Genomic DNA, 20,287 nt, shown 5'->3' with positions numbered 1-20,287 from the left:
CTGTGTAAAGTATACTGTCGAGGCATAGAAACCAATCACTAGGCATATTGCGCAATCTCCAAATGGCTAACCAATAGGAAGGCTTCGGATCAATATCGTGCCGGAAACATTTTTGTTATACCAATGCACGTGCTGAATACATTCGTGCACCACCAACTGCATGTCATTACAGACTGATCTTCATTCGTGGTGGGATTTCAAGTATTTAAAAATTGCATTAATGAAGATTTGTGCTTTTTAAAGGCAAGAGAGATCTTGTGTTGTATTTAATGTACCTATGAGGTTTGTTAGTAGGCTATGAATAAAGGAAACTTGTGTTTATCGCCATGTTTATATGTTGGCCCACCGGCGTGGTCTTGCATATGTCTTGAATTTTACTTAAGATATGCAAAATATGAAACTAAAATTTCATCCGCATTTAAGGGTTTAGATTGGATTCGCACATTTCATCATGAAATGAATCATTTTATAGGGAAAGGTAACAGATATATAGTTACGAAGCACTGTTTGGCTACAACGAGAAATCGATTTTAAGTCACGATGCTACCATGCCGAGGAGGTTGAAATTTGTCCGTGTTTTGACATAGAATCAGCTAGATATTGGTGGTCAACTCTCCATATATGAACAGATTTAGTCATGTCTCTCTGAGTCTGTCTATTTTTGTCAAATGGCAGTCCAGCCAGGCAAATACGAAGAAGTTGGCGAGATTGGCACTGGGGCTTATGGCACTGTTTACAAAGCCAAGGATTTGTTGAACAACAATCGTTATGTAGCCTTGAAAAGAGTGAGGATTACAAATACGACGGAGGAAGGACTGCCAGTATCGACATTACGGGAAATAGCCTTGCTTAAACAAGTTAATAAAATTGGTCATAAAAACATTGTCAGGTAAGGCATGTTTGAAGGAGTTATAACAAACTCATGCTGTGTACTTGGAATCAATGTGCGTAAAATTCCTTTTACTAATTAAAATTTAAGATTTTGTTCCTCATCGTATTACCTGAGAGATAATTTCATTTACTAACTACTGTGGATTTAGCTTCTTGGTTTAGTTTCGTTTATGGACTATTTTACAATTTTTTTCATATTTTTAAAATTGTTTTGTTTATTTTCATCTTCCTCTGTCCACATGGAGATGGAAATTTGATCGTTCCTCAGCACATTGTAAGCTGTCATTAAATTCAATAATCCAGTTAATTATCTTCTCTCGTCAAAAGTCTTCATCCCACACACATGTGTTATTGATTTAAGTTATTGAAAAACATCAGTTTGGCTGCATTTTCGCTTGTCATGATATCAGATGTAAAATGATGAATGAAGGTGTGAGTGCATGATGGTGCATGTATGTACCCTAACTATTGCCCCTGACAAACTAGTTTTATCAAGTATTGAATAATCAATTAGATTAGCGTCTGTGTAGATTAAGCCACCACCCTTTTCATTTCATTGCAAGAGATTTTAGTCTGTGAGGTAAATATACTGTTTTCGAATGCAGTGGTTGTAGTAAATAGAAATTGTCTGCCACTCTCCAATAAATATTTAATTAAAATTCCAATGCTTGCTCATTTCAATAAAAAGTCAAGATTTGTCTAAAGAATTTCACTCATGATTGACAGCTTTGTGATGTGCAGTCATGTTGAGTTCAATGTCTTCAGTGCAACTACCATGGGATGGATGACTGCACCAAATGTTTTAAATTCATTTTCATGATAATTGCTTTCCTGTTTTTAAACCATTGATGTTTTGTTGTAACTACTGTAACCTTACGAAGAGTCCTATTTGATACTAAGATACTCGCAATATCAAATTATGCATTTATTGATAACTAGCGATTGTATAGTTACCTGAAAATGCGTATTGCACATTTGAGACCTGCAATAGCATGCATGACATAATTACTATTGACATACTTGGCTAAGTGCAGTTCAAATAAAGCAGACCATTTCAAAGTAAGGCAAAGATGCCAGCATGATGTTCAGCTTTGCTTGCATACCATTTGCTCAACAGATAATTTACTAATAGGAGTTGGATATGTAGCATCATCTGCCAAAAACAAATATAGTTAGATGATTTTGGGGTACATATCTTTGAGAACTAGTGATTTTCGTTTGAGTAATCAATCTAGCCTATCTTTTAGACTACAGCCACCCTATTATTATGTAAAAGTGCAAATTAAAAGTGATACTATATCTATGATCTTTAATAATTTTAGATGAGAAGAAAACTAATGACGATATGTTGTTATTCCATTTAGCATAAGTATGCATTGTCTATGATTTTTGAAAGATCTGCGGTAAATCCGCGCTAAGCCCTTCAGGAAACGAACCACCAAAGTAATTGAATAGTTGCAAAACCGAAAGGAACATCGCAGTTGCAAAATCCTTTGATCAACTACTGCTATTATTGTTGAAGCTGTTAGCTCTTAGCAAATATTAGACTTCACCAATGCAAGAGATTTTGACCACTGTTAGTTTATATGATACGAAGAAATTGATCCGTTCGAAAATAAAACCTTTCCTAGAAAAGACCATCATGCAGTTCTGATGCAAACCATCGCACGTTTAGTGTGAACTGCGTAATATTCATCCGCGCAATAATTGACTGGTGATACATAAAAAATGCGAATCTTGGATCAGGGGAATATATATTTATATATTTTAAAACCGATACTGGCGATCGAGTATTCACTAGTCAGTGTATCTTTTGTGTCAACGAAACAGTGCTGTCATTGTAGTTTTTCCGAGCGAATGTTCGCTAATTTTTCTGTTAAGTATACTAAAGTATGGAGTGAGGCACGTCTTTGATGGTCGGGCACATCCTTAACACCAATCCACCAGACGCCCACACTCTTATTAACGACAAATACACAGAAAATAAACCAGACCCTCAAATAACCCAACCAAAAGGTATTGTCACTGGTTCAATTTGGGAGTTTTCAAATATCGAAATATATAAAAATTGGAAACAAAGTGGTACCAGGCAGTATTCGAACACAGGCATCCCGCACAAGAACACACCCCTTGACCACGGGACTGCCACGTATCGATGGAAAGCCCACTAGTTTAACGTTGTATATATTGGAAATGAAAGATGTGCCCGACCATCAAAGATACATTTCCCAATTATTTTTTCTGTCCTTTGCCCTCATACGCCAACTGGTCGCCTCACGTTCGTCGTCCTTTGACAACAGCCAAGTTGAACAAATTTATTTACTCTAAAAATTCCAATTCTCTGCAAGTGAGAATCCACCCTAAGTATCAACTTTGTCATTTAAATTTCTGTAGTCTACTGGATGTTTTTCATACTCCCCATAATGCAATGCAAAGAGAGATATGGTTAACGTTGGTGTTTGAACATGTTGAGCAAGATCTTACGACTTTTCTTGAGAACTGTCCACCTCCGGGACTGAGTCCATGGACGATCAAGGTACTGTCAAAACTACTCGAGCTTTCGACGTATGAAATAAATATAGATTCCTAATGATAATCCAGGAAATAACGAGACTGGTATCTGGAAACCTGTTGATTTAGGTAGTTTAGGCGTTTTAAAGGGTAAAGTAAAAGTTTATGAATTATCTGACCTCTGATATTGTTTCTAACAATTTAGAGTATAATGCATCAAATGTTGGAAGGAATTGATTTTTTACACACCCATCGTGTCGTCCATCGAGATTTAAAACCACAAAATATCCTCATTACCAATGATGGCAGACTAAAAATTGCTGATTTTGGTCTTGCTAGAATATATGGCTTCTCAATGCTACTAACTTCTGTTGTAAGTAACCTATTATACCGTCTATATTTTTTGTATACATTACAAACCATACTTGTATTTACCACGGTGCAATCAAGTCTAGGTAACTCTAGTTGTGGTGCATGTAAATATATTTCATTTTTTCGTTGGAGGAATCTGGTCAGAAACTTGAAAATCCACGATAACGTGTATTCACATGATAGCTATAATTTCCCTCGAGGCTGGCGCCCTCCACATAAAATCCGTCCGTGTTACAGGAGTTATACTCGTATTTTCCATTCAGGTTGTAACATTATGGTATCGGTCACCTGAAGTGCTTCTTCATTCGGAATATGCTACTCCTGTTGATATGTGGAGTATAGGATGTATTTTTGCTGAACTGTTTAACCGTAGACCGCTATTTGAAGGAAAGAATGAGTGTAATCAACTTCATAAGATATTCTGGTAAGTAATGAATTTCCAATCAAATTTCTCATCTTAAACGACGAAATAATAGTTATTCAGACGCAGTTAAACGATAATAGCCCAGCTGATAGTTCGTTCGCCAAAATTCGGGGTTCATTTTTTGATGAAATAGCCGCAGTATTGCGCCTGAGCAGTCATTCATTACACATAATACGATTATAGATTTAATTTTATATGATAACCAATGCTACTGCCGTTTAAGGCATCAGTAATATCTAGATTCGTGTTAAAAATTATTTGATTCGTGTCAATATCAGATGAATGATCATCTCTGGTGTATTAGGATAATAGGTTCACCCCCTGAAGATGATTGGCCGGAATATTGCTCACTACCGTGGGGTCAGTTCATGGGATATATCCACGTTCCTTTAAAGAATCTTATTCCAGAGTTGTGTAGCGAAGGAGAGGATTTACTTAAGGTAGAGTCATCCTTTCAGTAGTTGATTACCTTGCAGCGAACCAGTTTAACTGGTCATAGTCAAACACTCACATGACACCTTAATTTGTCTTTCCTAATTTTTTGACAGAAATTAATCAAGTACAATCCACATGATAGAATCAAAGCTCGGGTAGCATTAAACCATCCTTACTTTCAAGACTTTGCTGAGGTGACTGAGAACAAGGAGAATTGCAATGGTGAGACTTATCACTCGGGTTATCACACGAAGGAAACAAATGGTGATATGACTGCGCTCAAGGATTCCACAAATGATGACAGTTCAAGAAAATTAAGATGTTCAAATGAAGCAGACTGCAATAACGATCCAAAACATCCATGACGCGAACGTGCATACGATACGCCAAACACGGAATTCCTGTTCAAATATACTCCACATGCATAAAGCACTGCCAATTTCTTTATTTCTTGTATTTATAAAGTTTAAACATTTAGACCATCGTTCGACACTGATGGTAGAATTTTAATATATGCACTAACAGACTGTGACTAGGCAGCCACATACATTTTTTTGTTTTGTTTTGGAAGCCACCATTTAATGTCAAGTCGTTTTTCTAATACTCCGAAATACTTTTTACATCGTTATCGAAGTTGGTAAGAAATAGTTCTGTTTTCTTTGCAAAATGTGCAAATGCAAAAGTATTCCTTGTAGAGCAAATTTACATACTTTATTTAAACCTCTCATTTAACATTCTTTAAAAAATTTTAATATATTTGCTAATGTCTCACGTTCAGTTTCGTGAGTGAGTGAAATTGAACAAAACGAACTAAGAGTAAGGGCACCCAATGCTTTCATTAGGAGTGGTAGGGAACAATGCTATTAACACTATAGAAGTTGATCTTCAATCTACCTTTTGCATCAAAAGTAAAAATGTATTAGAAACATGCAGCGTTCATTAGTATTTGAAAATCATGCCACTTATAGGCAATTAGTTTTATATATATACATTCAATTTTACTTTAATAAACTTTTGTAATAAAAGTATTTTTATACCGCGTATATCAATATTGTATACTACCGGGTTTTTTTTGTCCAGGAATCGGAAACCACTGTTGTGAGTCTGTAAAACGCGATTGCATTTAGAGCACCGAGTTCAATAGCTGATTGTTATTATATGATCCCACTTTCTTGGCATACACAGTCACAAACCAGAACGAACATCATTTTTTTATCGTTTCTGATAATTGAACGAAGTGATCATTAAGACTCCTGGCATATTCCAATGCATGCGTTTTCCCTGCCAAAAAAGCAAGTGCAGGGTGTACGAGGAAACGTCCAGACTTTGTAATATCATTCTTCACAACTGAAAACTTCAACTTTGCCTTATGAACTAACATTGTCATTGACTTTTGCGATGCTTTTTGTGTTGTCTTCTTCATTCGAAACTTCGGTTTGGTTCTTTTTTTCGTTTGCAATTTGATGGAGGTTGTACCTCTTGAAACGAAAGAAGTCTTGAAGAGTATTCATGAGGCAAAGACCCTAGAAATTCAATTAGGTAGGAAACGACTGGTTGAAGAATTTCGGGACAATGTTATTTGACTAAAAAGTAGTAAACTGTTAGTTGAGAAGATAAACATAGAAATGTAAATTTTAGAAATTTAGGTATCAACTATTGCTACGTACCTTCATAACTTCAACAATCACAACAATATCTGGATTTTTCAAGTCAACTTTATGTCCAGAGTTTAAAAATATTGAAGATACTTGAGATATGACGTCGTCCTTTATGAGACTGCTGTTAAATCTCGACTTGTACTGAACACACATCTTGGGGACAAAAAAATGAAAATACAGAAAATAAGGCTTTTCGTCCGTTCGTCCGTTTTACGAACGTAAACCCACAATACTCACACTAAGACAATCTTTACTATCTTTTTCCGGTAGAAAATGTTTCAAAACAGTATCATTGATAGACTCAAGATCAGCTGCACAAATTTCAGTGATTGGCACAAGTCTTTGAAAGTTTCTAAATAAAGTAACGAAGTTAAAAATGGTATTGACAACAGAGGCAGGGGAATGTGTTAATCATATTTATCATGAAGGAATATGGAGCAGCAGATTGTTGCAGTTTCTGATTAACAAAATTAGTTCTTGGGAAGAAACAGATCTGTACCATTGACTGGTATCATGATTCCCTGCTGAACTTGTATTTTATTCCTATCCGTTTTTTCTTCAAGTCCCCATATTTTCATCCTTGATGAATTATGCCAATTATGTAGGGCAGGAGATTGTGAATGCATTAATTGAGCTTGCATTGCAGTGATTTTAGCTTGGAGAACAGTGCTCTTACCACTTAGCTATGGAAACCTAATTCTTATATGTACATAGAACCATGCAGCAGCAGAAAGTAAGATTACCTTGTTTTATTTTGTCCTGTCTTAGCAATATCAGAAAGAATACATTGTATGAGTTTATTCAGGTCTTTCTTCGACAGTGTTGTTTTAATAAATAATATAGCATTTACACCAGTGGGTATCTCTTGAAATCTTCTTGATTCTTTCAGACTTTTGATTTCTTTAATTTCTTTCGCTATAGTTTTTTCAATGTCATTCTCATCGCTTTCATTTTCAGAACATGATTGATCTTCTACATGCTCAATAATTTTTTCACCATCTCCATGCTGGTAATTAATAACAAGTCTCTTTTTGTTTTGATTGTCTTTGCAATTGGTGTCTGTGTCTACATCATGATTGAAATCCTCCCTGAATTCTGCACCGAACAATTCATCTGCATACTATAGTTCAACAATACCCAGCGTTTAGATGAAAAGTCTCATATATTTAGGGTTCTATTCTCACTATTGGTAGGTAAATCATTCTATGTAAAGTGAACATTTGTGATTCACACAACTAGCAAAAATATTTATAGAAGCTATAACTGTTGATGATGTATGTCATGAATTACAAAAACAAAAAAAAAAGAGTTAGATTGAATTAGGTTCCTCATCGATATCTTCAACATTGTCTTGTACCTCATGCGCATCTGTCATATAGCAAGTAAGGAAGGTTGATAGCACTTTTATACTACGTAAATTGAAATTGTCTCGCATTGCTATAAATATAGAAATCGGCATTTTATTATTTGGCATGTTTCATTGAAGAAACGTGCAACGATCGTGGTGAGCAGAGCACGAGTCTCATGAGCCAGGTATGTCAGCTGTCAGGTATATATGCCGCTTGCTATAGGGAGCAATAAGAATCCGTTGAATGAATATCCCGAATGCCAGCAACTATGTGGCTGAAATATGATGTACGCAGTTTGTGTGTAATATTGCTTTTATAAATCACCTCGTTTAACAGGTTATATGCCTCCCTTTTCGCCTTCGCTTCGTTGTCAGCTCCAAACACAAGAACACCTCTCATTCCTACTTTGATAACCTTCTCGTATTTCTAGTTAAAATATTGTTTTGAAAAGAGTAAATATGCGTAAAATATCCGAAAAGTAAAATTGAAAACAATTACCCCCTTCTTGGCTCCACCATAAAACCTTTTCGACTTCTTTTTACGTTTCCCTTGGCTGGAGGTTTTAGAAGATTCTGCCATATTGTCAAGGATGAAAAAATTAAAATAACATGAAGTATCGCACATCCTTCATTATCAGTACAAATAGGTACGCAATGCGTACGGTTAGGCAATGTTTTTCAGGCCCGTCACGATCGCATGCGCAGATTTCCAAAAGCCGCTTCTGCTTTGCCCGCGCGGATGAAGCGGACTGTAATGCAGAATCGCCTTTACACTTACACGTGCTAAGCGTTCTCATTTCTTTATGCAGAATTATGCAAAAAACTGGCAGCAGGCGAAGCAGCCATCCACTACAAAACAGAATGCTATATTGCGACCATGCCTATTGCGAAATGTGAAATGCGCGATTGCATTCACATAAAAAGGATCCGACTCAAGTGGCCCTTCTAGTCCCTCTCATTGACTTGGAATGACTCGTGTCGATTGTTTCTATATAATATAAAATAGGGGCAGGCTCAATGCTGCAGTTCCTTCCAGATTGGACAGAATTACTGATAGTCGTCTTCCTCCCAAATCGTTAGGCACACGAGCCCGGTTATCCGAGATTTAACGAAGCGTAAAATGACTTAAAATGAGTGAATAGGCCTTCATAACTACAGGGTGATTAAAAAAGGCGATGCCTAATTAATATTCAATACCTAATATTCACTCTGTTTAACCATAGTTAACTATGGTTTAGCAACACTAAAGACGTTTGCACATTGGTCCTTGAGGCTGTAATCGTATTCTAGTGGCACAATTGTCTAAATGAAGTCTGGTGCGCACACAAAAGACATTTATTTACCAGAGATCTAAAATAAGTGGTTGCCTTTTATACACCTTGTATAAGCGTGTGCTTGTTTGGTTTCAGAAAGACGTATTTTAATACAGTCATCTTTAGCCTCAAAATTATCTCTAGCCTACGTCGCAGTCGGATAAACACGAAGATCTCACGCTTCGCTAAATCTTGGGTAACAGGGCTCATGTGAACAACCAGGGAATTTACATGGTTTAATACACGTGTAGGAGAACTGAATTGAGGTATCGATTCGAGCGTGTTTTCATACAGAAAGCTATTCTTACATTCCTTGATGGGGTGAAATGTTTAGCTAAAGAAACAAAGGCTAAATGAAGCGAAATTTTCGTGATCAATTAAAAGATGTCCCCACAAGTTGATCGAAAGCAACTGATGAATATGCATTACCCGTACTCCATGTATATGGACCGATTATGCTCATAATCGTTCTTCAGTGGCTAAAATGGACTTGCTTTGCTATCGTACGTTTCTTGTAACTCGTACTTGTTTTATTTATTATTTTAGAAGGAAACTTCTGTAAGAAAAAGCACAGAATTCTGAAGTGACATGAACGCGTGTAAGTAACCAGGCTTGTCTTGCCAATTTCAGTTAAAGCTGTTTTAGGTAGATCTCTGTGGGCATGTAATTAATTTGCGAATTTCTAAATGGGGCGATAAAACGGTCACGTGATAAAGCCAGGGAACATTTTAGGGCCATTTACACTGTCAAATTTCCGTGATCACAGTTGGCATTTTAAAACGGAAAATCCTAAATCCTTTGGTCAGCGTTTTTTAACTGTACCAAATAAAGAAAACTGAGGTTCGTTTAATGTCAAATGAAAGAAATATTTGTTGTTCTTTTTATAGCAGCTGATTTAACTTTTTAATAAAATTTTTAATCAGAGAATGGCGTTGTCGTTTGGCTTCAAGTTTAATTAGAATTTCGTCTGTTATGCTATCAGTATGTATGCCGTTGCTGCTTTCCCGGGCTAAACGCTTGGTATATGAATATTTCATCATGTTTCCTTTCAATCATTCGTGTGGACTGATTCAAACTAACTCCTAATAATTGGGTATCCATTGTATTATTTTCCGATAGACGAAGCATTTTTCGCACTAGTAAATTCAAACAACGGAATCCCCGATCCTTAGGACAAGTGTGAAACTGGCTTAAGCCGCTAAAAATATTTTAATTTTCGGTGGCCATTTCTGTCTGCTTTGGATCCGGACTTTTGAACTGCATGAAAAAACGTACGCCAGATGTAACCCCAGAGTATTGGATGCTTACATATTTAATACGGTGAGGAGAAAACCACTTTGATGGATATATGATATATGCTAAGTTTCTTTACCAAACGCAGGTGCAAAGAATCACTTACTTTGCTTAATCATCAATGTAAACCAATAGAAAGAGAGTAGGTCAATAACGAGAAGAAATTTTAACAAAGGTCTACAACAAAACATGGAATGAAGGATGCGATGGATACTGAATGTTGGACTCGAAAAACTCTTTACCCTACCGTCTTTGATAATTGTTTTGCTCCCGTTCCAGGTAGTAGCCGTTCTTTGAAAAATCGGTACTGGTAAATTTTTAATATGGGACCAGGGAGCATCGTTGCAGCGAAGAGATTACGACTAAGGTCTATACTCATGCATTTTAATCGTTTGGCAAAACAGTGTGTTTTCAAATATCGACAATTTCACGATTGATTTATTCTCCTTCCAGATCTTGTAATCCAGTTCAAGTAATTGGCCAACAGTCCAGTCTATTGTTAGTGGCTCCTCAATCATAAATATTATCATTTCGTCGGTAACGTGTGAGTAATATCTAGAAAATACACCTTCCACGCTGGAGTTGAAAAATTACAGGTATATTCGACATATAAGCAATGCCATTGCTTATAGATGCAATAAAACAAAGAAGATATAAAAAGATTCAACTGGGTTTACATTTAGGTTGGGATTTAAATCAAAGGGATCCAGAGCAATTGCGGACACCTTTAATAGAATTAACGTTTCTTGAAAATGAAGCCATCGCTGCATGTTTATGTAAGCGATTTCTACTTGCCGGCGCACGGCCGGATTATAAAGATATAACCGGAAAAAATGCGCTTCATTGGGCTTGTGAAAAAAGTCGGGAGAAACTTGTAGAAATTCTCCTCAGAGAATGGAATGAATATGATATAAATGCGCAGGATCGTGAAGGCAACACCGCTCTTTCTCTGGCTGTAATATCAAACAATGAAAAGATTGTTAGAAAATTGATAGAAATGTTGTTGCGCTATAATCTGAGTGTAGATTTGCCGAACAAAAACGGAGAGACACCGTTGATTCTTGCAAGTAAATGTCGGTGCTATTTTCTTTGTGAGATACTTAGAAATGTCGGAAGAGCGTCAACAGAAATGAGAGACAACGTAAAACAGCTGAATGCGAAGGAGTGGGCTTCGTTAAAAGCGCCTGTGGAACGGCCGGTCAGTTCATCGTGTGATAATAGTGCAGTGAGGGCAGAACCTTGGCAGAATAAATGCTCAAGTCGTCGACCAGAATCAGTAAGAAAAAACTATAAAAGCGAAATGTACAAAATATTTAGTCTTTATTATGATGAAATTAGCTCGTCATTTCGCCAATCCGCCATTCCACCTCCCAAAGAAGAAGAGAATTCTGATTCAGCGACTTGCTACGAAAATGGAGATGATTATTTGGACTTTTCGGTTAATGATCTTGCGACCTGTTCTGTGACGTCAACACGGTCAGGTAGAAAGCGGTTTTCTATTTCCAGAGCAGCACAGGTACCCATCACTGTTAATAGAATGCGCAGGACTAAGAATACTTGGGAAGAAGGTAAAAGTCAAAATTTATGGATGGGAAAACAAGAAAACTGCAAGCTTAATGCAAGCCGAAAATCGATCATTCCTAAGCCAGAAGCAACTACAACTGTTCCAGTCATCAAACGAAACTCGTGTCCCATTTTACGACGAAGAAGGACAGTGAACAATAAGGACGAAATGTTCAGACTAGAATCATTGCCTGAGAGTATTGAACAAGAGTGACGAAGACAGATTGAGGGAATGTTAGACTTATGAAGATTCGCAGAATATGGCAATACCTAGTGTACAAAAACCACAAATATAATCCTTAATCTAATACATTAATCCCTGTATAAACTTTAATATAAGCGGCTTATAGGAACAAAGTAAGGATTACATTTGTGGATTCTGGACATGAAATTACTACCAAAATCATTTTCCTAATACGTTTCTGCGCCCGCAGCCCACACCGCTGATGTCCTGTAGATTTCTGACCTATCCCACACTCACCTAATTTCTGGTATGCAGCAATAAAAAGTAATTATCCGGATCGACAAGTTATACGCGGAAATTCAACTTATACTTTTCGATCTTCCTTCGACTTAACATTTAAGACGCTTGCTGGTCATGACCTGTTACAGGTACTTCCTCTATGAATACTTATTTGTTCCTATGCCTTTCCTATATGATCATTTGGCTCGTGTGGGTCTGTGTTGTAGGCAAAACTTCATTATTTAAGCAATTACCACGAAAATCTTTGCATCAGTTTGATCTGCCATATAAGTAAGTGAGTATAAATAAATTATTGCATGTATTTTGCACGCCTAAAGTCTAAATTGGATAACAACATTCATTTCCTTTCCCGCCCAATTGATCACCGATATTAAATTTGTTCATTTTTTTGCGTGAAGTCTACAGGCACGCAAGTCATGTATAAAAAAGAATAAAAAGGCAACCTGCTAGGACAGACTTGACACTAAGATACAGAAGACAACGACGTTTCGCTTTCATGCTGAGACTTATATTTTTTGGGTCGCTTGCGTGAGCGTATAAAAAAACCGGTATGTCCGTTCTGTTTAAGCTAGTCCTGAGTAAAAGCCATTTTTCTTTTCACCGTAGGGTCAATTTATCAGTGAAAAACGTCTGTACAGATTAAATGAAAATTTTTAGACTAAAGAAACTGAAATATATATAGCGGTCAGTTCAATTGTGCCCATTCATTCAAAAAATGTTCGAGAAATTGGAATACTGTCGAACATATGAGTGAATCCATATGAGAAGATATTGAATACTGCATGTAAATACCTGAGCTCTGGCTCCGCACTCATGCAAACAGTAGAACTGAGTCGAACCAATTTCTTGTGTGATAAGATCCCTTTCTCATCAACAAGGACAATAAAGATGTCTTAATTCCGAAGACCACTTTTCTTCATCAATATTTTTAAACAACTGTGGTTTACAATAAGACTGAAGCAGGCATTCAAATTTGAGGAACAGTGAATTTTGGTTTTCTGTAAGACACTGCCTTGCTTATACTGTCAGATAATGGCGTCTAAATATTGGGCGGTTTTCGTATTCGTATTCGTAACCATGCATGCATCAACCACATCATTACTTTGAATACAGAAATAAGAAAAAGTTTAACTGCATAATAAGACGCTCAAACTGTTCCAACCAGATATACGTAAACCAAGGTATCTCGTAAATAGATCACGACTCAGTCAATATACTGTAGGTTTTTTCTTATTCATCAAGATGAAACAAAACCTCGCGGAACATAATAATTTTACCAACGAATTTGATGTTTTGTTTATAATATTTCACAAATTATCACTTGTGTGTTTCCAATAAATTAAATTCTGCATATATATATTACATATTATATAAATTACAAAATCTTTCATATTTGTTAGTTATCTCACTATTTTCTTATAATTACAATTGTTTTTATTTTATAAGTTACAATAATAACACCACTGATGGATAATATACGATGGAGGAATACATATTGTCTTTTAGTCCTATAAAGGAGTTGTTGTATTACTGTATCGGCAGTTTCACGGATGAAAATGCTAGGATATAAATATTTTGCCTTTATACCTCCCAATAGTGATGATCATGGGATACTCTTTGTATTTAGTGAAACAATTTCGTGCTTTCTTTTATCTGTTGGGTTGAACTATCGCAGACCAACAGTGCTTCCAGAGTTGTATTTTCAACAAAAACATGGCCAACTATGGTTTCATGTGGTCTGTGATCGTCAGGAGGTCAGGACACGAACAACACAACAAATTCTTTTAGTTCCTGCTTCCATGCATGCATGGGGTTGAGTTTTTAAATTTTTTTATACTTGCGACGCAAAGCGGCTTCGTTTTTTTTCAATCCGATACGAAGTTCATTCTGTAGACCGAGCTACACTCTCCTATATTAGATACTGCGGTCCAAATATTAATTACAATTCGTTCAATTTAATTTTAAAATGCCAAAATAGAAGGGATTGAATTAAAAGAAATTGGGTTATGATTGAACACGAATCTTTGAGTGAATGACTATAAGAAAATACGTGTCCTCATTTAACTATATTGATAATTATGGTAGATCCTGGTTTGTCAAGAGAGCGAAGGTAAAAGAAATTTTAAAACCAAGTCAGGGGCGAACTCCATCAGCATCGCAACGTTCCTGATTTGAATTTTAAATCATATTCTAATCTTTCCTTCTCCTGCATTAACCAGCATCTACATATTATAATTCAGTCGCACAACACTCGCTATGCAACTATATAATTTACTTATAAATGACAGGCTTGCGGCGCTTGCTGGATTTATAAGTTAAATTTTAGGTGACGCCATTAGATCTATAATAGCCACACGATTTATATAATCGATAAATTTTGATATGCGCCGAACTATTGCTACAATTTTACTTTTGCGTGCGCCTAATTTGCATATATAATTCGGTGTTAACACAAAATACTCTAATATCATATTCCTATATGGAATTCCGTATGCTTTTTGCTTAAATCGCATAGTTTAGTAAAGATGGAAAGATTTTAACACAATGAACGGCTATATTTGCTGCATGTCCATCACGCCCTGTGTATACATGGTCAGTGTGAAATATCAGTCACTTACGGTCTTGCCAACGTAACGCCATGAATGTTCATACTGTTGAATGACATCAAACAATTTTGTTTTGTCCGATAATACTTTCAATTGAAAATTTCAACGGTTGTGCCGTAGAAGTGGGTTGTCGGGAAGGGCATCCTTCGCAATATGTACATGAACATGAAGTAGTTGTTCGTTTCAATTGCATCAAACTTCTGTACGGAATGCTGCTTGTGTAGTTATTTAAAAAAGTTCGGTAGGAATAGGTCAACGCCGGCAGATGATATCCATGTGGTGACATCATCATTCCATGAGCAGGGTAACTAGGAATGCTTGAAGTTACACGACTGTATGGTGAATAATTGAATGTAATTGTTTTTGGTCGTTTGAACCTCTTTCGTCTTCTAAGAAAGCTACCATTATCAAACATGCCCTCACTCGCTGGATCTAGTGTCCAATAATTGCCCTTACCAGGCTGGCCAGGTTCTCGAGGGATTTTAACAAAACAATCATTCAGCGAGAGATTATGTCTGATTGAATTCTGCCATTGTGGATATTTTTCTTTGTAGTAAGGAAATCTGTTCATAATATATTCACAGATCTCGCTGAGTGTGAGTTTCTTTTGTGAAGACTGAGCAATAGCCATGGTTATGAGGGCGATGTAAGAATACGGAGGTTTCACTAATTTTCTTTGAGCACGAGTAGTGTCTAATATGCTCTCACCCTCGGATATTTCTTCATTTTCATCATCTTTGTCATCAAGTTCTGTTTCGGGATATACTGGAAGTCCTGAAATATCGTGCAACTGTTCCTCGTTTTCGAAATCCAAGATATGAACAGATGTAGAAGCTTGCATCGTTGTTCTTGATGAGTTCGTTTCTTTTTCTCCGTTTAAAGAATTCCCTGTTTCAAAGCTCCCTTCAACGTGGTAGTTTTCCACCACATTGTACGTTTTGTACATTTTAAGCTTTTAGTCCAAGACGTTTTATATCAGCCCAGACTGGATGACTTTACCCACCAACTCTGAAATAGTGCGATAATATGATACCCTTTTAGTTCGGAGAAGTTGTCTATTCGACAGTATGCAAACAATGAGTTGCATGTTGAAGTATTAAACAAAATATATAACTCACCTCCCGTGAAGTTCAATGTTACAGTCGAGCAAAATTTATCACTTCCCACCCAGGCACTGCGTTATGTTCCTACGTTGAACAGACAGTTTATAAACACAGTAAATCATTTATTTTAGATTACAGTTGATCGGATTAGCTTTCGCTTGTTATTCTTACGACTTGTGCACCAAATGTGTCTTGATTTCCTGGCTATTGTCCCACAGGAAGCTCCTACACGCTTCTGAAGTTTAGTGCTTCATTTGTATGGATTTATTGCTTATTTATTCCAGGTGATGTAACAACTTTCTAACATCTACTCACGGCCACTGTCATAAAGGAACTTACATTCAACTGTAAAAGAACGTTTATGAATAGCGATTGTGATACTGATAACTGCTGGGAACGTTGTTGATAAAGTATTATACATTTGATTAATGCAGCAGAAACACATACCTTCTGCTTTTTAATATTAAGCACTTACGCATATAATCAAACCTTCAGTTCGGTCATTCCTGAATTTCATTCTTTGCAGTCTGATGGTATCATTTAAACAGATTATTGTTTATCCAATATTTTATATAACTGAGAATTTTTATTCGTCTAAATGTTTTAGCTGTTTTTTTGCACGCATTTGACGCATAAACACATCATGTGTTTCCTTTCAGATCCAACCACCCGCAACGGTCTTAACTGCGAAGGTAAATAAGAGAAAATATGACCCAGCAGGTTAACCATAATATTTGTGTGATCTATATATGTTTGGAAAACTAGCCAAATGAATTGGGGTATTGCTTTCATTTCAGCTTTGATTGTTTTCGGAAGGTGAGATACCTTGTTTTTCTGAACCTTGTTAGTTTGAGCTTAAGTTTTAAGCAGTTTTAAGCTGTTTTTCTTCCGGGTCATAATATATCGAGAAGGAAAGAGGATAAATTTTGATCGTATAAGTTTATCGAGATTTCCGTGTTGCGGAAAAGTTATTACCCGTTGAACTGCGTGTTGTAACAGTTGCCCAGAACATATATCTGTCTCAGCGTGACACTTTATCAATTTGTACGGTAGGCAGGTATTGTTGTTATTGATATTAAAAACGAACTCGCAAATTTAACATATTACGCATTCCTTAATCGATTATTAGCACATCGCAGAATCACACGACCTCTAATTTGTGTTGATTTAGCTTTCTAAAAACTTCATTAAACGACTGGCTGCGTTTTAACAAGGGTTTGCTTCACATATTCTAACAAAGCAAGATAGCGTCCTTCGTATTCAGATCCTGTGGTGACCTAATGTTTAAAATAATGATGTGCTAATTTTGAGAGAGATTTATTCACACTACACTCCCGGTGATGAAACGTAAACTATCTAAAGCTAGCAGGATATCGGAAATGGGGACCACGGGAGGACATATATCTAGCTCTATCTCCTTGGTCCCGCTAAGTGATTGGGGAAAGAATAGCAACTCCGCCCAGTCATTAACAGAAACTCGTTACTGACACTCTTAGGGTTTGATTAAGATGCTGTTATTAAGAATGGCATTTAATAACAATCGCGCCATTGGTCTTTTTTCAAGGCGTGTTGCTTGAAAAGACTTGGTATTTTAGATCATACCGTAATATAAATGTTTAATTTTGTAGATAATGCGAATTATGTCGACCGTTTTAGCCTATATTTTACCTTTTTCATCATTGAACTGACACAATTTACAAGTTCAATTGCATTTTAAGGTACCCCATCACTTGTCGTTGCGTCTGTACATAGCAGCTTGCGGTGCGCTAACTGATTATGGCAGAAGGATGACAAAATAATTCAATACGATAAATTTATTCCTTTTTTGAACCTATCACTTCACTACCTGAACTGGTGTATCGGCCATCATGATATGCGTCACAGATACAGCCAGGGGCAAGCCATTAATGGCATTAGCTGAAATATTTTGTTGATGAAGACACAAGAAAAGGAACCGCAAATTGTGCATGTTGTATTTCTGCGACTGTGTGCCAAACAAAAATTTACACCTCTTGTGTGGGCTTGTCGTGTTCGGTAAATAAACAAATTTCGGAAATTCGTAGTAAATATGCAAAACATGTCAAAAAACAGCTCAGGCATTTTGAGCTTGCTCGACCAAATTTACATATCAATGCACGAAGAGAATCATCCGCGTACTTATAGAGACTGGATTCAAATGCTATGCTCATATATTTGAATATTTTTTACTCAATTCAGTAAGCCGCTTAGTCCTATTCTTCACGGCCTCTGACCGCGCTCAGCTGGACCACAAGTCTTACGAGTTACGAAGCTCCCAAAACCAAACGATTCGCTCTAACTGAGTGACTGTTTTATGTATAGAGTAAAAAAGCGATCTTACTTCAGACTTCAGTACGTTATTAATCAGAACATTATAGTTGACTGGCATGGTTTCCGGAAACAGCTAGGTTTGTAAGTAAGTTTGCATACACGGATGCATATGCATCGGTTTTAACTTTGTGGCTGAGAAAGTAATCTTTGCTTTTTGAATTTATAAACGGTTTTCAGTGATGTTTTCAATTATATCTCTCACTTATTTTTTGTTTTTGCCCGATTGTTGGCAGATGCTCCGCCACGCAATATATATAGCAATGCGCTCTGTCCATGATCGATGTAGGTTATCTCAAAAGTATAACTCAGTTCACTGTCAATAGAATGAATATAATACCATCAATATTTCTGAAAAACTTTCATTTCATAAGGGTCCTTACTTCTCCATCAATAAGCTTAGGGAAAAACTGCATGTATATTAAGTATGTATATTAGGCATGTATATTATAGCTTACAATTGGCACTGCAGGCCAGGTATAGTTAGTTACTTTTAACTGTATCGTTGGTGACAAGTTGACTAATCAAAATCGTACATGCGTGTTACACTTCTGATGAAGGCCTTTAGGTCGAAATGTCGAGAGGTGCCATTTTTGTCTATGAAGTTGTTAGAAGTTGCTGCCACACACTGCTCCTTATAGTTAAATTGGAACGTAAACTATCTAAATCAAGAACACTGTATATCATAAGACTCATGCAGTGCCCTTCTATACCATTTCTGCAGCGTTACTGGCTGCTGTGTGTCACCGTATGTTACAATAAAACTTAAAAAATATTACGATCTATTTATGTTAGGATGCTGGGAGAAGCGAATTGCTTTTCATTTGTGGTATTTGTATTGACGGTTGTTGGTCAGAATCACGCTAAGTTGATAATCAATTCTTGACACGAGATCTTACTATGATATGAGAAGACCAGTGTGATCATTCCAAACGTTATATCCCTGCTATATATATCTTTATTTGGGGGCATAAACAGTTCTTCATTAATAATATATGCTGGGAAAATAAAGCTTAAGAAAGATTTATGTTTATAATTATATAAATGGGTCAAGTTCAAGTCAAATCACAAAGAAAATTAAAAGTCATCTTTTTTATGACTTGTTACTACTTGTTACTGACAATCTAGATGATCCGTTTCTATTAACCCATGGCAATGGTAGCTATATGCAATTAAAATCATGATTTTATAGTAGAGATTTAGATGTATAGTGAATAGCTGGAACTATATACACCCCATTTTGATTTTGATATTTTCGACCGGAATTTTATCAATTGGCAAATGCCGGCATTGATAAGAGAGATTCCGATGCTGGGTTTTGTAATAAGTTCAGTGATTCCATCAATGACAATCACGAAATGGCTGCTGAGCATGCGGTTAGACTGATCGATCTTCAGGCAACGGGTATAGTGAAGATGGATACATATTTCAGTGCTAACATGCATTCATCGACGTTGAGTATGTTAACATCACGCAGTTAACCCATTCATTTACTGACATTAGATCGATCAATGACATATCAATAGCTATATTAGGAAATGCTATTAATAAGGAGGATTACACTCAGTTACGCAATGAAATCAGTTTAAATGATGACATCGATGAATATAGGACTGAAATCATTCAGCCTTTCTAACATATATTCACATTGGACATCATGCAATATTAATAATTTTATGCCTCCTGCTTGCTACCCGCGAACGGGCATACTCTGCGAATCTTAAAATTAGAGCTATCATAATTCTTTTTATTTCTGCTCAATATGCGAGTCCAGTGATTTTGTGATGTGATAATGCAGAAGTGAGATGTTTTTAGAACCTTTTCCAATGATTGTTTCAGACGCGAGGTGTGGCACTGTTAACTGACTAGAATAAAACACAAAAAAACTAAATGACATTGGGATAGTTTGCATTGTTCACTTTTCTCTATTCTCTCCCTGT

At 36.5% G+C, this 20,287-nt stretch overlaps 4 protein-coding genes across 4 annotated transcripts; 2 read left to right on the top strand and 2 right to left on the bottom strand.

Moving 5' to 3' along the window:
- The first annotated feature begins 133 nt into the window (after positions 1–133).
- Positions 134–5,596, top strand: LOC114527048 (cyclin-dependent kinase 4-like). Its single transcript, XM_028548630.1, has 7 exons — positions 134–282; positions 473–889; positions 3,286–3,427; positions 3,608–3,775; positions 4,038–4,198; positions 4,503–4,638; positions 4,747–5,596. The coding sequence occupies exons 2-7, from the start codon at positions 669–671 to the stop codon at positions 4,996–4,998; spliced, it is 1,080 nt and encodes a 359-aa protein (XP_028404431.1). The 5' UTR covers positions 134–282; positions 473–668; the 3' UTR covers positions 4,999–5,596.
- A 67-nt stretch (positions 5,597–5,663) lies between these two features.
- On the bottom strand, positions 5,664–8,217 carry LOC114527049 (THUMP domain-containing protein 1-like). Its single transcript, XM_028548631.1, has 6 exons — positions 8,139–8,217; positions 7,965–8,066; positions 7,035–7,411; positions 6,529–6,643; positions 6,301–6,444; positions 5,664–6,156 (listed from the first exon to the last, which is right to left on the bottom strand). The coding sequence occupies exons 2-6, from the start codon at positions 8,037–8,039 to the stop codon at positions 6,001–6,003; spliced, it is 867 nt and encodes a 288-aa protein (XP_028404432.1). The 5' UTR covers positions 8,040–8,066; positions 8,139–8,217; the 3' UTR covers positions 5,664–6,000.
- Positions 8,218–9,176: 959 nt separating this feature from the next.
- Positions 9,177–12,296, top strand: LOC114527143 (protein HOS4-like). Its single transcript, XM_028548774.1, has 4 exons — positions 9,177–9,218; positions 9,499–9,550; positions 10,525–10,612; positions 10,699–12,296. Exon 4 carries the CDS (start codon positions 10,862–10,864, stop codon positions 12,020–12,022), a length of 1,161 nt encoding a protein of 386 aa, XP_028404575.1. The 5' UTR covers positions 9,177–9,218; positions 9,499–9,550; positions 10,525–10,612; positions 10,699–10,861; the 3' UTR covers positions 12,023–12,296.
- A 1,387-nt stretch (positions 12,297–13,683) lies between these two features.
- LOC114527220 (forkhead box protein D3-A-like) lies at positions 13,684–18,123 on the bottom strand. Its single transcript, XM_028548866.1, has 2 exons — positions 16,017–18,123; positions 13,684–15,906 (listed from the first exon to the last, which is right to left on the bottom strand). Exon 2 carries the CDS (start codon positions 15,842–15,844, stop codon positions 14,957–14,959), a length of 888 nt encoding a protein of 295 aa, XP_028404667.1. The 5' UTR covers positions 15,845–15,906; positions 16,017–18,123; the 3' UTR covers positions 13,684–14,956.
- Positions 18,124–20,287: the final 2,164 nt, after the last annotated feature.

This window comes from Dendronephthya gigantea, unplaced genomic scaffold, assembly GCF_004324835.1.
Source record: "Dendronephthya gigantea isolate DGI-Jeju-01 unplaced genomic scaffold, DenGig_1.0 000043F, whole genome shotgun sequence".
Classification (NCBI taxonomy): Eukaryota; Metazoa; Cnidaria; class Anthozoa; order Malacalcyonacea; family Nephtheidae; genus Dendronephthya; species Dendronephthya gigantea.
Note: the sequence above shows the minus strand (reverse complement) of the source record. Positions and strands in the feature narration are given on the sequence as shown.